Genomic DNA, 18475 nt, shown 5'->3' with positions numbered 1-18475 from the left:
CCCAGGATGGGAGCAAGGAGCCTGAGCAAACCTCCCCTGGGTATGGGGAGCATTTTGCACGTGTCTGATGATGGTGCAAGCAGAGATAGCAGATAGATTCCAGCCCTGGGTTGCACAAGGCCCTGCACTGAGGATGTTTGGGCCGTATGCATTGCGTCCAGCAGATGATTATGCAGAGACCAGTATGGGTTTCACCCTAGAAAGTCTCTCCCTTTGCAGGAAACTTTCAGCTGCATCTCTGAATGATAAATGAACGGAGAGCCACTCCTGCAACCGCTCAGGAGTTGCAACCATAAGCAGCTGAGCAGCAGCAGCGTGGTGCTGTAGATGCCCCGTGCAAGATGCAGGTGGGATGTGGGCACTGGCAGAACTCAGCCCACCCATGTGGAGCCCCACAGCTCACATCCCCTCTGCAGGGCGCCTGCGTGTGCTGGAGCACGGGGGAAGGACACAAATGCCTCTGCAGATAACAGCAGTGCCCCGTCAGCTGCCGTGTCCATCTTTGGGCGGCTCTCCGGTTACCGACCACCTCCTCCAGCTGCCTCCAAAGATAGGCAAAGCCACCTCCCGGCCCCTGTGCTGGAAACTACGGGGAAACAGAGGGGAAACCGTGGACGGGGATGAGATTGATGGGATTTTTGTTGGAGTGAAAGGCGCTGCGTGCCTGCCTGAGCCATGGCGCTGCTGTGCTACAACAAGGGCTGTGGGCAGAGGTTTGATCCTGAGCACAACTCCGAGGGTAAGTACGTTCCTCTGCCTCACACCGAGGTGTGCTGGAGTGCCTGATGTGCTCCTGCTCTGCAGCCTCAGCTGCTGCTGTGTGCCGGCCTCGTGCCTGCCAGGGGACAGGAGGCAGCTCAGGAGCTGTCGGACAGCACAGGCAGCTCGCAGGCAGGACTGCCCATCACAAAAGGCTCTGCGTGTTTTCCTCTCTTCAGATTCCTGCCTGTATCACCCGGGTGTCCCCATCTTCCACGATGCCCTGAAGGTGAGCAGGACTGCAGCTGCAGGTTGGGACTTTGTGTCCAGTGGGATCATCCACCCCAACTGTTTTATCTTCTCCCGGTGCCCAGGGCTGGTCTTGCTGCAAGAAGCGCACAACAGACTTCTCTGAGTTCCTCTCCATTAAGGTGAGTGGCTCACACTGGATGGCTCCTGGACTGGGTTTTCTTGTCTGCTCCTGGGTGCTGCCTCCTGGAGAGCGGTGTCACAGCAGCTGGGACCTCCCCTCCATGCAGCACTTCCCCACGTGCCAGCACAGCTGTGCTGGGGGCAAGAGGAGGCCCAAGGAAGGGCAGGAGGCTCCTGCTGCCACTTGGCTGCAGTGTGACAGAGCTGAGGCCTTCCTGTTGTGACCCTGCAGACACCCCTGACCTTGTGTAGGGTCTCTGCAAGACACAGAGACACCAGGTCAGAGATAGGATTTGGGAGCAGGTTAGAAAGGGGAAAGCAGACATCAGGCTTGTCTCTGCTGCTCAGGGATGCACAAAGGGGTTTCACAGCAAGGAGAAGCCTCCTGAGCCTTCCCAGGAAGAGACCTCAGACAAGCCAAAGGCCAAGCCAATGGCAGAGATCATCGTCCAAGGACCAAAATCAGCTGAGAAGATGCAGCGGGAAAGACCAAGGTGAGGGAGGCTCAGCAGACAGTACAGCCAGGCCATACCACTGCTTGTGCATGTGCCTTGCCCTGCCTGCTTCCTTGGGAAAGGCAGCAACACTTACATGGGAAAAAACAAACACCCACTCGTCCTCTGTTGCTGTTGTTTTCCAGCTCTGATGAGCCACGACAACTGCTGCCAATCAAAGTATCTAGATCTCTCGAGCAAGCACTGGAGAAACTGAGCCTGTCTCCCAACAACAAGGAGCCCAGGGGCGACTGTGCAGGTAGCAATGAGCTGACGGCCATCAGCAGGTCTTTCCTGCCAAGCTTGGAGCGGGGCTGCAGGGAGGACTCGGGGCATGCTGTGTCCCTGAGCAAAGCTGTGCTGTCCTTGTAGGGGAGGCAGCTGCCCAGGTTAGAGCTGGCACCACCTGCAAGAACTCAGCCTGCAAGGCGGTGAGTATCCAGCATCACTGTGCTGTGCTGTGCTGCTCCCCTTCCCTGTGTGCAGGGCAGGTTGCTGGGCAGGGGGAGGTAGCTGCCCCTGCTGACTTCAGGCCACGTTCCTCCAAGAGGCATCTGAATTCCCAGATTAGTGGTACACTCGTGTTCCACTTCTGCTAATTGCTTGCAATGTGTACAGCACGTATTCAGGACCTTTGTTCTGAAAATGGGGATGGAATAATTGCTGCCTGCTTTTAATTCCTGAAGCATAGCCCATGTTCTGTCTTGCCCTAAAGCCACCCCATGTGGGATGGTCTGACAGCATCAAAGCTTGTGCTACAGGGAGGCCAGCATGCTTGGAAAGAAGCAGAGAGGGAAGCAAGCAATGGACATGGGACTGACACACTCTGGGAAGGAGAAGGGGCAGGACAGATGAGCATCCCTCTCATCCTTAGGGATGATGAGAGCATTCTTCTGCAGTGGCCAAAGCACCCAGCTGCTGGGCAGCCCTGTTCTGTGTGGGGAGGTGGCATGATGGGGGTGTTGCAGTGGGGATGTGACCCAGCAGAAGCTGGATGCTGTTGGCATGGAGCAGGGATTGGCACCAGCCATGGTCCTCTCAGATGCCACACTCTGGTGAAGGGGTGACAGTGGGCACCACCACAGGAATGGGCAGAAGCCCAGCTGTACTGCCGTGCTGTGCTGGAAGCACAGCCAAGGACTGCCTCTGCTTTTTGCCCACAGATCTACCAGGGCCCAGAGAGCAACACAGAGGTTTGTACTTTCCACCCTGGTGTTCCCGTCTTCCACGAGGGGTAAGAAACCGTCCTTTAATGGGGAGCAAGCTCACCTTGCCACAGGCTGGGAGTGGCCTGCGCAGTCCTGTCCCTGTGGGCTCTGGCTCCCCGCTCAGCCAGCCCTGCTCCCCCCAGGATGAAGTACTGGAGCTGCTGTGGGATCAGAACGACGGACTTCAGTGCCTTCCTGGAGCAGCCGGGCTGCAGCACGGGGCGGCACTGCTGGATGGGAAAGGCGGTAAGGGATGGGAAAGCAGTAGGGGAGCTCTTGGGCAGGTGGCTGCCGGGGGGAGAGCCCTTAATTGGCACTTCAGGTGTGATCTTTCCCCTGTTCTGCATTAACATCTAATTCTCTTAATTATCATAATTGCCCACGGATGACTGGATCAGGGTTTGAATGCGTAATCTTCTCTCATCTGTTGTTTAAAACACTGCCTCTTCATTCGCACAACCTGTCAGCTCTCATGCCCACGGCACGCGTACAATAGGAAGCTGGAGGAGGGCTGCCTCTGCCCTTGCTTCAGTGCAGCCTACAGTGCTGCTGCACAGGAACAGGCAGCCGAGCACAGGAAAAGCCCTGCAAAAATCCCCCAAAAGTTTTGGCGGATGTCTGCAAACGGCTGCAGTTGTTTATTGTGAAGCCTTCTCTCTGCAGCTGCTTCACAGGAGGGACCTCATCCACAGAGCGATTTGGTGTTGTGGCAGGGCGATGGGGGGAAGGTGCCAATTCACAGCTGTGTGTGTGAGAGAGAGCTTGCCTTGGCTGGCGTCAGGCTGGAGCTGGGAAAATTGCAACAAAACAGTCAAGGATATCTCTGAAAGCGCACCATGTTCTTCCGAGCCCCTCTCAGAGCTCAGGATGTTCTCTATCCTGGGCAGAAAACATGCTGGAGATGCAAGGGAGGCTGCTTTAACAGGGAGTCATTTGTTGTCCCAGCACAGTGAATTAATTGTGATGTTGTAGTGCAAATGTTTTGTGCAAATTGTTACCTGAGTGAGGGGCTGGGATTCCTCCCCGCTGTTACTTTGGTTGCCGTGGTGCTGGCTGCAGCAGGCTCTGTCTCCTGGTGATGCTCAGAAATGCCTGGTGGGGCAAAAACTCCTCTGGGAGAAAGCTGAGCCGTTGGGCCACAAACTCAGTGTGTTGGCATCATCTACATCCAATGATGGTCCCCCTGTTGCCCTCCAGACCAAACTTCCTGGATGTGCACAGTGCCTGCTCCTGATGTGAGCTTGGGCACTGCAGAGGACTCTAGAACAAGAGGATGTCTCTGGTCTTTACACTTCTGGAGCAACCCCAAGCATATCGCAGATGCTCCATGTTCATAGTGCAGTCTGGCAGAGGCTGCCCACCCTCACATGAACCACCTTCCCGTTGAAAACATGCACCAGATGCATGGTTTGCTTGTGCTCTGACACCGCCCTCAGCCAGCACTCTGCAAAAGAGTCATTGACAGAGCATCCTTCAGCACAAACATCCCTTCTGCTGTCTATGCACCATCAGCTTCTCTCCCTGGCAGGACAAGAAGGCGGTGTCATGCAGGCAGGACTGGCACCAAACCAGCAGCCAAGTGGTGGTGACAATCTACGGCAAGAACCCTCTGCCCACTCTCAGCAGTGTGAAGGCCAACCGCACTGTGGTGAGTGGGGCTGAGAGAGCTGGTTGGGACACACAGCGTGCCCTGCCTTTCATGGCACTCATCTTGATGAGCCAAGAGCTGGGTGGGTTGCTGGCTCTCTTCAATCCCTGTTTGGTCGACAGCTGGGGTCGGTGCTCCCAACACTCCTTGGCTTGGTGGCAGGGGTGGACCCACACCATAGGGATGGGGGTGAAAATCAGCTGTTGAAGGGATCAGCAGACTGTTAGACTGCAGCTGGGATGTGGGAAGCATTATGGTGCTGGAAGGCAGCTGCACTGTCTGGGGAACAGCTCTGGAAGTGCTATGCTGCCCACTAAGATGATTTTTTGTTGATCTTTCAGCTTGAAGTTCACGTCATCTTCGAAGGGAATAAGATTTTCCAGGCAGAACTTGATCTCTGGGGGGTAAGATCCTGTTTATTTTGATTTCCCTGTTCAGAAATCTGCAGTCTGTGCTGCTGGAGAAGATTTGCAGCCCCAAACACAGACTCTCAGTAAAGAAAATTATTCCCTGTGTCGTCTCAGACTTGTGAAAAAGCACCAAAATGGTTGCTGCTACAATTTCTTCACAGTCCTTCCTGTGCATGCAGCATGAGGAAGACTTTAATTGCATTATCATGCAGAAACGCTGCGACCCGTGGGACTCTGCTGTTTGCCGAGCACAGGCTGGTATATCTGTGGAACAAACAGCCATTTCACAGTCCCTCCCTTGGTGTTATTTGCTGCCAGCTCCTGAAGCCCTGCAGAGAACACAGATCCATCGCTGCTGTTGCAGCAGAGAGGATTCGTTTATCTCCAGAGCTGCAGTTTTCTATAGCAGCAAAGGCTGATGGGGAAATTATGCTTTTCTCTATTGATCCTATACGGGTAGCAATCCCCATGAGCCATGTCAGGGCTGTGCCTGGCTGTTCTGCACTACCTGAAGCACCTTTTCAACATTGTCTCAGAGCTGGCTCATTGCTGGGACTGCCTGGGAGCCAGAATGCCCAGGTATGGGCATTTGTAGCCAGCTCTGCTAGGGGCTGTGAGCAGAGCTTTGCTGGTGTTTGCACCACTCGATCCTTGACTGAGAGCAGGGCTGAGTGTTGCCGCTGGCTCTGCAGGCATTCTGGATTTGCTTCTCCTCGAATCTGGCTCAGTCCCTGTGTTTTCTGAAGCCACGCAAAGGGCAAGCTTCACTTTCCAATTCCTCAGCCTCTTCCTGGCTGCAGAGGAGCAGCGAGGCTCAGCAGTTTGCATGTACCCTTCTTGCTTTTATTCCTCGCTGCCCGTTGTTGCAGCGGGTTGTCCTGCTGGCTGCAGAGCTGCCAGTGTCTCACAGGAGAGGGCTGTGAGGGAGCCTGGCACCCACACAGTTGAGATGTGGCACGGCGAGGCTCAGCCAGACGCTGGCTCTGCTCCTGCTCTGCCTGCTCTCCTCTTTACTGCCGTTGCAAGGCTCTCGTCGTGAAGGGAGGACGGCAGAGCGCTGCCAGCTCTCATCTCCCCACACTCTGCCCTCTCTCCAGGTCATCGAAACAGAGAAGAGCTTTGTGAGCATGGTCCCCTCCAAGGTGGAGATCACGCTCTGTAAGGCCGGCCCCGGGGCCTGGGCCAGGCTGGAACATCCCCAGAGCAAGGCCTGCGCTCGGGACGAGCCGGAAAAGGCGGCAGCGAGCGCGGAGGAGCCCGAGGAGGACTCGGATGACAGCCTGAGCTGGTCAGAGGAGGAGGACGAAGAGATGGAAGCAGCCAACAGCGCGGCGCTGCAGAGGGGCTTTGGCGAGAGCTCTGCAGGAGCAGACGGAGCCCTGAGCAGCCCGTAGCGGCCACAAGGGACGAGTAATAAAAGCACAAAGCGGAGCTACGCGGCGATATCACTGAGATTGAGGACTGTTTCCCCTCTCCCTCCCCCCCCCCTTTCCCAGTGCCCGGAGCCATCGAGACGCCGCCGCTCAGCTAGAGCGTCCCCATCTCGTATCGAGCGCCCCCTTGCGGACCCGCCGGCGTAACGTTGCGCTTGCGCGTTGCGCATGCGCGCGGCGGGGTGCGGCCGGTTCGCGGGTTCGCCGCCCCGGGAGCAGCGGCCGCCGGCGGCGCGTGAGGTGAGCTGGGAGCGGCGGCGGCCGCGCGGTGCTTCCGTTCGTCCGTTCGTCGCCGCCGGGCTCTGAAGGGGCGGCCCGCGGGGGGCGTGGGGGGGAGCGAGGCTTTCAGGGCGGCGTTTCGCGGCCGTTTTACCTCGTGGCCGCGGGGAAGGAAGGAGGGCGGGAGGCGGCCGCTGTCACCGCGGGCCGGCCGTTCCTCGGGGCGGCGCCGGCTGAAGGGCGGCGGGAGCGGCTCCGAAACGCGGGGCTGGGGGAGGGGGGGGGAGCGGGCTGCGGGCCGGGCGAATCGCTTGTAGCGGGGGGTTTGCGAGGAGGGGAAGCGGACGGAGCTGCGGTGTTTCGGAGCCGCTCGGCCCGGTTTCCTGCCCGGCGGTGTGCAGGAAGTGCGGCTGCACCGCGCCGCTCCGCTCCGCCGCTTTTCTCCCTTTCCGCGGGGCCGCGCCGCGCTCATCGCTGCCGATTGCGGGCCGTTCCTTCGCAGGGCCCCGGAGCTGAGCTGAATTTCGGTCCTTTCGCACCGACCGGCGGCGTTGCGGCCCCGTGAGGAGCTCGAAGCGGGAGGGAAGCGCGGCCTCGACGCGCCCTGCCGGCACGGAGCGCTGGCCGCTTTCAGGTATCGTCCCGACAAAGGAGCTCTCTGTGGTGAGCGTAACTCAATCTTTAGCTCCAACCCCGGTCTTTACGTGCTGCTGTCCGTTTCTCTGTGCCCTCTGCGCTCCCTGTGCCTGCTTCATTGGGTGCTGGGATCAGCCTTGGCTCTAAGTGCCTCAAGTCCTCTTCTCTGCTCTACAATCCGTGCTGGGCACGAAGACCGACGCTGCCTGGTTTGTCACTGTTCACGTATGCTCAGCTTTCCGTAGAGAACTTATGGCTGGGAGGCACGATTTGTCATTTTGGCTTTTCCATTCAAAAAAGAAGCTTTGAAGTATTCTCCGTCAGCGGAACCTTATGGAGATGTTGGAATGAAGTCTGTGGTTTGCAATTAGTGAGAAGAAAATGAATGTGCAGTTTGATTTGCTTATGTGATGAGATGGTGGTTCTTCTACAGTGCTGAGTGTTGTCATGCTGTTTCAGGCCGTGTGTTAGAGAAGTTACATCTGTAAGAGGAGTCTTTTCTATCTTTGCTTTACCTAATTGTGTAGGTCTGATGGATGGCTGAGAGCTTCCTTTGTCACTTGGAACCTCTGCTGACTTTTTAGAAGAGCGACAGCTGATGCAAACGAGTGGCAGATACTGCAATATTGTAGTCATGATCAAACGCGTGCTTGCTGTGTGCTTTAACTTGTGTTTTAGTTGTATCAAGGCTATTCAAAGAGACTTCTGAAGGCTACTGCTGATTGAGCAAGGCCATTTTGTTTGTTTGTTTTACTTCCCTGTGAAATTTGAAGGTGGAGGAGGAGAAACAGAGAAAACAAAAGAGAATCAAGGAGGTGCTGGTGCCTTTTTTAAAGGAAAAAGGCTAGGTTTTCCCAGTGGACACATTTCTCCTCTGATACAGCAGTGGCTTTCTTCCAACTTTTCTTCAAAATAAAATGTTTATGCTCTGTCATTGAACGCCAGGTGAAAAAAGATGATAGGAAAGCAGATGCAGTGTTGCTGTTGTTTGTTTTTCCCCACCTCAAATCAAAATGAGGGAAGCTGTAACTGGATGTGTTCTTTATCCAGCAGCGTGGTCGGTTCTCCTCACCCTGTTGGTCTCTGAGGCCTTTTTCTCTTTAGTTTTAAACCACCTGTAATGAATACATCTACAGAGGGTGGAAAGGAGGGTAAACTGCTCACTTCTCCTGAGCTGTGTGAAGCCAGCAGTCCTGGTCTTACACCTTTATCATGAAGCACATCACTCATTTGCGTTTGAATACATTCTGAAAGGCACTTGTGACAAATCCATACTTCTGTATGTGGCTGCAGGAGGAAAACCATTTTTAATATCCTGCAGCTTCTAATTACGGCGGGATACGTTTTGTTTTCGTGTAGTGGGGATTTAGATATCTACAGATGTTCTGGTTTGTAGTTCCTGTACAGCTGCACCTCAGCACAGTGTTATTTCACAGCTGTGCAGCTGTTTTATTGGCTTGTTTCTAATGAACTGCAGTCTTGGCTTTGTGGAACTTAAACTCGTTGACGTGTGGTTGCTCGTGTCATGTGCCCATAAAATTTGTATTGTAAGGGCACTGATGTATTGAGATTTGTGTGCTTGAGGTGCTCAAACAGCTCGCGTGGAACAAAGTTACAAAGTTTTCTTCACATTTCCTAAGAAATGCTGATTGCAAAGCTTATATCTCATCCCTGGAAAACAAACAAACAGCAGATAATCCAATTCCAGCCTAATTTGACAGGAGTATTAATCTTCAAAATGTTACATGGAAGGTTTTGAGTGGTTTCTTTTGGCTTTGAAACCTGTGTGTGTGTGTGTATAAAGAAGAGGAAGGCCTTTACAGTGTCTGCACTGAAAGAAGAAACAGTGATAATTGTGCTCACGTTAGAGGCCAGCAATGTGTGCATGGAACTGAACCTGAAGGTGGAGAGCTGCAGAGAGCAAGCTCCCTTGGTTCTGCTGTGCACAGAACAGGCTCGTGGGCTGCAGGCTCCTGCTGCACTGCTGAAATCCTCGCCTGCTTCATGTTTCCCCCTCTCTGTTTCTCCTCTGGCTGCTGTGTTGTGTGTCCAGGTAAATGGAGGACAGAAAGCAGCGTGAAACCTTTGAAAGGCATTCAGAAGTCCAAGTAGGTCATTCATTGCTGAAGCAATGGTCAGGGCATTAGGGATGAGATCTCCTATTTAGCCTTTTTTTCACTCTTTCTTGGCACGCATGCTGAGAGTTTGGCACTTGTCCACTTGTTTGGCGCTTGCCTAAAACAATGGAGAGTAAACTGAGCTGTTATGGAATAGGAACACAGCCTTGATTAGGCTGCTGAAAGCCCCTTTATCCCTCCTGTCAGAGCGGGTGGCTAAGTCACACAGATCAGAAATCTTATAAACTCCTTTGCACGGGTGAGGATGGTAGGATATAATTTCAAGGTGCCTCGTCCTCCCAGTTCGCTGCTGAAAGGTTCTCCCTGATTTCTCCTATGGACAGCATGAATCATCTCCGATCTAGTTTGTGTTACTGGAAGATGAGTAATTAAGTTGTTTAGATTTCTGGACTTCTGCTTGCTTCTGATAACACAGTATCAGACTTGCGTGGCTGCAAAACAGGGAGGGATTGAGCAAAGGTGATGGCAGAATAGAACAAAGCAGCTCAGAGCAGGTGACTTTTGCTGTACTCCAAGTGCTTTTTCTGCAAGTTTGGCCAAAGTGGGGCCCATCTAAAGTGAAAAGAGGAGTTGAAGACCTGACAAGCTCTATGAAAATGAGGTTATCAAAGGGCAATGATCAAAGTTAAATCCACCCAGAAGAGGCATTCAGCGTTAAGGCAGCGAGGGCAGAGACATCCTGCTAAGAAATAGTTCCCCATTCCGAGAATTTTTCAAAGTGCAGGAAGTGTTAAAAAAAAAAAAAAAAAAAAACTGTAAGTCTAGAAAGTCCCAAAAGAGCTCAGGTTCTTCTTTACTCTCTTTTGTCATTTATTTTTTTCTCCCTTCTCTCACTGGAGAGGGAACTTCTTTCAGAAGTACTGAGGAGAAGGTCTAGAAGTTGTTTCTTTCCCCCAGCAATGTTCTGATGTAGCATGAAGGAGTTCAGTGATGTTGCCTATGGCGGCTGTGGGGATGTGGAGCCCAAGGAGTGAATTTCCCCAGCAAGTGTCCCGCGTTACAGGAGCAGAGCTGTCCTCACTAACGATGGCAGAGAATGTGGAATGAGGTCAGAACAGCTCTGCAGACAATGCCTCAACACGCAGATTGAGATCTTGCACATTCCAAAGGAGGCACCAGGTGTGCAGACACACAGCACGCTCTGCAGTATCCTCTGAGAAGAAAACTAACCCGAGCTGGAATGCCAGTTTGGAAATTCAGAGAGACTGATGAAGAAGAAAGAACGAACTCGTCTGCGTGCTTTTGTGCAACGCTGCTCTGTGGGTGCTGGATTTCATGTTTGTTTTCTTGATTCCTTCGAAATGATTCCCGTTCTGTTAGGGCTCTTCGTGTTCTGATGATCTCCTGCCTAAGCTGTAATCAAGGTGCGTTCTCTGGCACGGTGAAGCAACCAGAATTACTTCTCATTACTTCTCTCAACTACTTTGGACTTTCTGTTGACTCCTTTCCCTTGCCAAGTAACCTTTAAACTTCACTTTGAAGCTTGTGCCTAACTTTCTGTTTCTATATTTTCAGCCTTATTCTGAGCCTTGCTTTTGATGTGTTCATCTGTATTTCCCCCCTCACCCCCCTTTTCTTTTTATTTTTTTCAGTTCTCCTTTTTTTTACCCACTGTACGTGGAATTTCACTCTCACTACACCTGCTCACAGCCTGCAGCTTTCTCAATGGTGTCAGCTGCCTTCTACGTTTTCTTTTGGTTAATTTCTCTGAATTCAGTACTGCTAATTCCTGTACCTTGGTCTGCGTTTGTTTCTCTATCTGCAAATGCCACACACGATTCCTTTCAGCTAAGAGGTCTTGAAAGGAGCCCTGCAGGGACGCATACTTAAGAGCCCACAGATTCTTTAATCATCTTTGTGTAATTCATTCTTAGCCTGGTGCTTTGGCACATTTGCATGGAGTTGCTTCCTGTTCCAAGTGTTGCTCTCCTAAAATTGAAGCTCTAGTCAGGTGATTTAAGATATTAATGCAGTAAGAGCACTCATCCTCCCAGCTCTTTTGTTACCTTACCGCTGTGTTTCAAACCGACCTCTTAAATAAAGACCCAACAAAAATAATCTTTGATTTGAGAACATTTTAAACGAGATTGAATCAAGCTATTCTATGTAACGATAGCACGAGGTGATGTGACTTTATGGTGCACCACTGTATGAAACTGCCTACGTTGTGTTTCACTACCGGTGCAGTGACCCTCTGCAGTGTTAGCGTGTGCTGCGGGCAGATCATGACGCAATTCTGGGCTGCCTTGCCTTCCTGTGAGACATTCTGCTTGAAAATTAATAGGTGAGCCCTCGGGGGAGCTCGTGGTTTGTGTTTCCAAAAGAGCAATAGCAGCAATGGGGCTCCTCTGCTCTGTGCTTCGTTTCCACCGTTCCCCCACTGCCTCGGCTGCAGCAGAGCTGCTGGTTCTGCTCGGTACAGCGGATGGCAGCACTGCTCAGCCTTTCTGGGTCACTTCAGAAGGTGGCATGCTGCCTGCTGGGCAGGGACACGGCCCTGGGGATGTGTGAGGGCTGCCCTAGGGATGTGTGAGGGCTGCGATGCTGACCGGTGTCAAAGCAGGTTGTGGTCTGCCCACAAGGGGGAACGGAAGCTGAATTAGGGCAGTGGGCTACAGCTGCATGGTTGGGTGCAGCAGTGTTATGGCATTCAGATACAACCCTTCTCTTTTCACAGTTGTGCAACACTTGGACCCTCCGTGCTAGGAACAGTGTTCAACATATTCGTGGTAACATGCTAAAAATGTTTAATTTGTAATGCTTACAGCAGTTTTATTTTTAATAGAGTTTTAACCTTGGGTTTTGCAAAATGCAAGGAATGTTTTTAAGCCTCTAGTTTGGCAGATTTCACTTTTCTTCTTCTAGTCCCGTTAAATGAAAATCTTGGTGCAGCTGACTGGGAATAATACATGCAGTCCTGCTGTTGGCTCTTGCTGGTCAGTGCTGTTCTTCTTACTGATTATCTTTACAATTTCAAATTGTGTGCATATTTCTTTACTTTTGACTGTAGCCTTGAAGTGGGGTGACCAATGGTTTTGATGTATGATGAAATGCATGCGTGTGCTTTTCTTCCAAAGCACAGAAGTACCTGCCAGACTACATGTCAGGTAATTCGTGATGTTTTAGGAGTTTCATTCCTGCCATTTTCCAAAAGGAAAAACTGCTTCCATGTCTTCCTCCTGCTTGTTTCTTCCAATCCCATCACATATCCTGCTGAGCCTTTCTGGTGCAAGGTTTCTGTGCTGCTTCCCACAGCCGGTTGTTTTTTGAATAGCAAGTATGTACATATTGATACCTCCCTAAGCACTGTATGTTGTGGTAACCAAAGTCAGTATCACTCCAGAGTTGCCTGTTGCAGTGCCAGAGCTTAAGGCAGTTTATTTCCAGCTAGCACAGAGGAATCGTGTGCGCTCCCAGGGGGAAGATAGCAGTATATAGGTACAGACTGTGTCAGAAGGGACAGAGCTAGATTTAATAGTAACAAGCTGTTGATTTGTTTGGATGGCCTTGAAGGGGAGGTTGGAGGGAAGGAATTTTGTGATTATTTTTTTTTTTATTAGTGAAGTACTCGACTTGCTTATTTTCACACATTCCCTGCGCTGTGTGGATGCTCTTGGAGCTGTGATTTTTCTGGAACGTGCAATATATTTCCTCCCACTGTTTGTTTGTTTGAAGCAACATACTTAGTGCTGGTTGTGTGTTGGGGATTACTGATAGTACCCCAAAGGCATTTGGGTGAGAAGGCAGATGCAAGTTCTTTCTTGCTCAGGCGAGCGGTGGAAGCTCCAGCACAGAAATGTGCAGCAAATGACTGTGCTTGTAGGTGTTGCACAGTGCTTATGAACAAGTACATGAAAGTTCCTTAATAAGTGCTTAGAATGAATTGAGGTTTGGGCAGCATGCATTTAATGATGAAACCTACTTTTTACATATCAGAAACAGGATAAGAAAGCCTTTAAGGGACACGTTTCTCAAGAAACATTTCCACAGCCTGCCCAGGAAGGCTGTTTGATTGCTGGTCTTTTACACAACGTGTTTTTTCTAGTACTCCATCTAAGCTTTCTTTATTTTACTTCAAGCCTATTAAGTTCTGCTTGTTCTGTCACCAATTAGAGAGAATAATCTGTTCTTGGCTTCTTTGGAAAAATTCTTGATGTATACTAATCTGGATACCATTTCTTGTTATATTTCAAAAACCAGCTTTTCTTGTGTATGCTACTGTGAACTTCTCATCCTGAATAATGCAGTTACTCGAGGTCTGATTGATTGTGAGTTGAGTGAATTACCTTAGTAAACAGTAACAGTGCAGCCCAGCAACTGTTGTCTTGACTTATTCCACCATTTTTGGACTTTTCTTTGTGATAAACTGACTGGAAGTCGAGTATGCAGGCAATAAGTGTCAACGTAGAGGGTGTGTGGATGGACTTCCCAACAACAAGAGAGTATGTTGTTACAGGGCCCGGGGCCACACTCCTTTTCTGCTTGCAGGTACTTCCCAAGGACTTGTCTCTTTTGCCTGTGGGAAACTGTCTGCTCGTAAGGCAGGACTGTGGGAATTTGGCTAATTTGTACTTCTGTGGTTGGAAAGCAGCCAGTTGTCACAGAGCTTTCAACTTGTTGCATCTCTGTTTCACTATTGTCTTCCTGGCTTCTGAGCTCTTCGTTATGGCTTCCGAGGCACTGAGCGTGTCTGGCTGCGATAAGGAGTTGTTAGTGATGTTAAAAACACTTGCAAAAGCATCTATTTAAAATGACTTTCATTCAGTGTGCTTTTCCTAACTTGTTTTCTTGCTTTGTGCAGGACTTTGTAGCTGGGTAAAGAATGCAGACCATAAAGTGCGTAGTTGTTGGAGATGGCGCTGTGGGAAAAACTTGCCTTCTCATCAGCTATACCACCAACGCCTTCCCAGAAGAGTACATCCCCACTGTGTTTGACAACTACAGTGCCCAAATGACTGTGGATGGCCGGACGGTTAGCCTGAATCTCTGGGACACTGCAGGCCAGGAGGAATACGACCGTCTGCGCACGCTCTCGTACCCTCAAACCAATGTGTTTGTCATCTGTTTCTCCATTGGCAGCCCGTCTTCCTATGCAAACGTGAGGCACAAGTGGCATCCTGAAGTTTCTCACCACTGTCCCAATGTTCCCATTCTTTTAGTGGGCACGAAGAGAGACTTGAGAAACGACCTGGAAACAGTTAAAAAGTTAAAAGAGCAAAGCTTGGCTCCCACTACCCCACAACAGGGGACTTCACTGGCTAAACAAATTGGAGCAGTCAAATATTTGGAGTGCTCAGCCTTGAATCAGGAGGGTGTTCGGGAGGTGTTTGCTGAAGCTGTGCGTGCAGTTCTTTATCCTGTGACAAAGAAGAACACAAGGAAATGTGTCTTATTGTAGTTACCTCGGCTGATGGATGCTCAAAGTTGAATAGTGACTAGAATTTTGGAGGGCTTTTTAACGTGTTAAATTGAAGATTTGCGTCTTGCACTAACAGCTCTAAGCAGAAACGGTTTATGCAAAGAATATTCTTGCAGTCTTATTGCTTCAGGGAAACTGAAACAAAACTTCTTTTTTTTTTTTTCCAGCGGAGAGGTCAAATATATACTTAATTTCTGAAGCTCCAGTCTCCAGCTTCTCCGGGGATCACTTGGCTTCTGTTCTTACATAGTGGAGGGAAACGAAGGAAGGGACTTCTCTGAAGCCCAACTTCTTTACTTTATAGCTACCAGTTGCTAGATTTGATGGAAAGCACAAGTTCTGATAACTTTGCTTTAAGTCTAGGTGCTGTTTTTCCCATTTCTTATTTACAGTTCAAACTGGTTTCACAAATAGAAGTCTGGCTGTGCATTTGTTGTAATTTGCCAATTCAGAGCTTGAAAACAATTTGTTTACATACAAAAATGCCAGAAATATTACTGAGATTCGCCTTGAAGTGAACTGTGATCATTTATGTGAGGAGTTAACAGAGATCTAATCCAATAAGCAAGACCTAGGCAACACCTGCAGGTATTTTGTTAATAGAAGCAAATTCCTACTGTGAGGAACTTAGGATAATGATGAATCACTCAAATGGGAGATTTTAGTGCTGTTGAAATGGAGAGCAGATTAGGTGCAAGCCTTCCGTAATCTCCTAAACCAAGTTAAGGTTTTATTTCACTCTTCAAAGAGACTTTACACCCTGAGAATGAAGTTAAAATTATCTTCCTGGGCTGACTGAGATAGTTGAGATGACACTTATTCTCACAGTGAGTTTTTTCAGTGTGATCCTGCTCTCCCTTTGATGGAGAGACTCTACCCGGAGACTCGGGTAGAAACCCATTTGTTCTTTGAAGAGTTCATTGTTTCACTTTATCTTCTTGGAGTCACCACCTGACATTTCATAGCAAATCCTTGTGTTCTTTTGTTTTTCTTTTTTTCTGGGAGATCATTGACAGAAAATGTGGAGGTTCTGTTGACAGGGAACAGAAACGTGGGTTTCTTCTGACAGTTCCAGTTAAGTTTGCCAGGTTAGTCAGTCACTGGATAGATTTACCTGGGCAATTTTCTCCCCCCTGCTGGGTAACCAGTTAGTGTAAACTGTTTTAATGGAAGTTCTGTTTATGTACTTCTCTAACTTTCTCTAGCAGCTCTAGTGAGTGGCAGCTGGCTGTGATTTTCAGGATGTACACTGTTAGTTGTGTGTGATTCTGGGACCAGCTGAGGAGTGAGTGCATGAAACCTTCCTTAGTCTTAACCTTAGAGCTTGGTGGCACGAAAGCAGCATGCTTCAAAGATGCTTTGTATGAAACCAATGGTGCTGGACTGGACTTTGTTGTCTGAGGTTGACAGTGCTGTCTTTGTCCAGATGCAGCCTCCACTGGTCATTCAGAACTTGCATCCTTGTGATTCTCACACATGCGAAACTGCACTGGGCAGAAAAAAAAGCCTCATTTTAGCAAGAGAACAGGAAATATATCAACAAGGTTATTAGGGATCTTGAGTTATTCTGACCTTGCTTTATATGATACCAAAAAAACAACAACAACAAAAAAAACCAACCCCAAAAACCAACCAACCAAAACCCATAACAAGGGGTAGACTTGTTCATATTTGTGCCCTAATTCCCCTCTCTGAAGAGGACGTGCCTTTCTTCAGCTGGTGTAACTGATGCTGACACTAACTGCAACTTTGATGTATCTGATGTATGCTCATACAAGTACTGCTTCAGCAAACTGCAACCCATAGGTAGCAACTGCAGTTAACCCAAATATATGTGGCTGGTAAAGCACCACTGAGTTCCTAACGTTGGTAGGCAACACCCAGTTGCCTGTCATGCATGAATGTTTGCAGAAACCTGGAGACTTCTGCGTGCTTTTCTTCACCAGGTGCCGTTGTCTGGGATGCCTGTGCACCTTTTGCACTTGCAGAAGTGCTGTTCCAGATGTGGCTCCACCTGCAGGAGTATTTCCATCGGGTGACCTCAACCCACCACGTTCTGCCTTTTAGTAGTAGGCCTTTAGCGTGGGCTTGACGTGCTGGCAGCAATTAATCCTGTGCCTTGTAATGCAAGATTATTTTCTGTAGGTAAATTTCAGTAACTGAGTAAATAGAGTTTATCATGTTTAAAATATATTTATTTAAGCCAGTGCACATGTTTTTATAATGCAGGTCAGGCCTTTATCATCAGTCTAGTTACCCTGGTGCAAGCCCGTAACCTTTGCTTAACTCAGATGTACTTTAACAACTTTGTGATATGTTTTAACTGCTCTTAAGTAGGCTTTTAATGTCAACAACAGGCACCTCTTTTTATTTGCAATTTTGTACTGAAGCTACTACTGTTTTTAGAAGTTTGTACTTTTTTGACGTACTGAAATCTCTTAGTTCTGCTATTCGTGGCTGGGTGGCAGTCATTGTGCAGGTGAGGAGCTCTGGTTGCACACAGCCCGTTTCTGGGGGCTCGCAGAGCAGCCGTCCTGGTGTGAACTGGAAGAGGGCGCTGTGTGCTGAAATCCTCCTGCTTAACCAATTCATTTCAGTGGGTTATGTTATTGATGATGCTATTCTAGAACGCTCTGTCCCCATCTAGATCACTTAATGGAAAGATTGCACAGCAGCACTGAGGAGATGGACACAACGGTGGTGGAACTGAGCAGAAAGTGAACTTGGAAGGACTTCAGAGACTTTTTCCGGATTTCAGAGTACCTCATCGGCAGTCCTTTAGGTGCCTTGCATGTCTGTGCCTTGCCTTCCTGTTGGGAGCAAAGCTCCTGCTGGTTGACAGCTCGTTTATTCCAGCATCTCTTCTTCGTGAGAATGACCTCCAGCAGCACACAGATGCACTGAGCTTTTCCATTCAGTGGGCATTCTCTCCGTTTAGGATCTTTCTTTTTTTCTTCCTCCACCTCTTGGTGCATTTTATTGTACGTACTGCAGTGCTTCAGTCTACAATCCATTCCCTCAGCTCCTCAGGCATTATTTTTCCTGTGGACAGGTGACAACCACATCTCTCACAATCACACGGCTGCGCCCTGTCGGCAGCAGGTCGGGATACCCCAAATTGAGTTTCCCACACCATTCAAGATTTGTGTTTAATTCCTGGAAACGCGCTCTGAATGCCATCGCTCACCAAGAGGCTTTGTGTCAGAAGACCAATTTTAATCTTTCAGCTCGCAAACCATTCCTTTAACACTCAGCATCCTTGCAGTACAGCTGTGGCCGTGCACGCCGCCTCCAGCAGCTCAGCAGTCGCGCTGTTCTGAGGGCGTTCGGATGGAGAAGTGCTTTCTTGGTTTACAGCCGTAGCTATTTGTGGGATTTATACTAGAGCAGCCTCACCGCTTGAGTGCTAACCCCGCTCTGCGGGACCCCGGTGCTGCGCTGGGTTCGCCTGGAGGCGCGGGCGCTGCGGGCTGGCCGTGCCCCGGCCCCGCGCCTCTGCGTCTGGTACTGATACATACACTGGCGACTTGATTTTATACTATAAAAGGATTTGTATTACAGCTAACAGTTTTTAAAGATTTTTCGTTTTTAAATTATGCAAAAAAAAATTAAATGGTAATAAAAACCTTCCTCGTCCGTCTGGCTCGCTTTCATTCATTCATTCTCGCTTCCCGCTCGGAGGTCTGCGCGGCGCGGCCGCCAGGGGGTGCTGTGAGCGCACGAAACCTCGGAGGCGCTG

The 18475-nt window shown here is 49.7% G+C and overlaps 2 protein-coding genes across 5 annotated transcripts; both read left to right on the top strand.

Moving 5' to 3' along the window:
* Nucleotides 1–488: 488 nt before the first annotated feature.
* ITGB1BP2 (integrin subunit beta 1 binding protein 2) lies at nt 489–6326 on the top strand. The gene is made up of 11 exons (XM_003205604.5): nt 489–739; nt 939–988; nt 1074–1130; nt 1480–1625; nt 1772–1884; nt 1998–2056; nt 2789–2859; nt 2977–3079; nt 4362–4481; nt 4823–4885; nt 5989–6326. Exons 1-11 carry the CDS (start codon nt 676–678, stop codon nt 6283–6285), a joined length of 1143 nt encoding a protein of 380 aa, XP_003205652.2. The 5' UTR covers nt 489–675; the 3' UTR covers nt 6286–6326.
* Nucleotides 6327–6474: 148 nt separating this feature from the next.
* On the top strand, nt 6475–18372 carry LOC100547676 (rho-related GTP-binding protein RhoG-like). Of its 4 annotated transcripts, none has more exons than XM_085230353.1 (2): nt 6475–6564; nt 14119–18372. In XM_085230353.1, exon 2 carries the CDS (start codon nt 14140–14142, stop codon nt 14713–14715), a length of 576 nt encoding a protein of 191 aa, XP_085086479.1. In that variant the 5' UTR covers nt 6475–6564; nt 14119–14139; the 3' UTR covers nt 14716–18372. The 4 variants fall into 4 exon arrangements, with proteins under 4 accessions (XP_085086479.1, XP_010713302.1, XP_010713301.1 ...); XM_010715000.3 differs by lacking the exon at nt 6475–6564 and adding an exon at nt 7046–7177; XM_010714999.3 differs by lacking the exon at nt 6475–6564 and adding an exon at nt 7063–7206.
* Nucleotides 18373–18475: the final 103 nt, after the last annotated feature.

The sequence above is a fragment of the Meleagris gallopavo genome, chromosome 9 (assembly GCF_905368555.1).
Source record: "Meleagris gallopavo chromosome 9, MGAL_WU_HG_1.1, whole genome shotgun sequence".
Lineage (NCBI taxonomy): Eukaryota > Metazoa > Chordata > Aves > Galliformes > Phasianidae > Meleagris > Meleagris gallopavo.
This window is presented reverse-complemented; position numbering and strand designations above follow the sequence as displayed.

Coding starts and splice junctions, on each gene's coding strand:
- ITGB1BP2 (XM_003205604.5), top strand. CDS start 676: ATGGCGCTGCTGTGCTACAACAAGGGCTGTGGGCAGAGGTTTGATCCT. Junction 740..938: donor TCCTGAGCACAACTCCGAGG/GTAAGTACGTTC, acceptor TCCTCTCTTCAG/ATTCCTGCCTGTATCACCCG. Junction 3,080..4,361: donor ACTGCTGGATGGGAAAGGCG/GTAAGGGATGGG, acceptor TCTCCCTGGCAG/GACAAGAAGGCGGTGTCATG.
- LOC100547676 (XM_085230353.1), top strand. CDS start 14,140: ATGCAGACCATAAAGTGCGTAGTTGTTGGAGATGGCGCTGTGGGAAAA.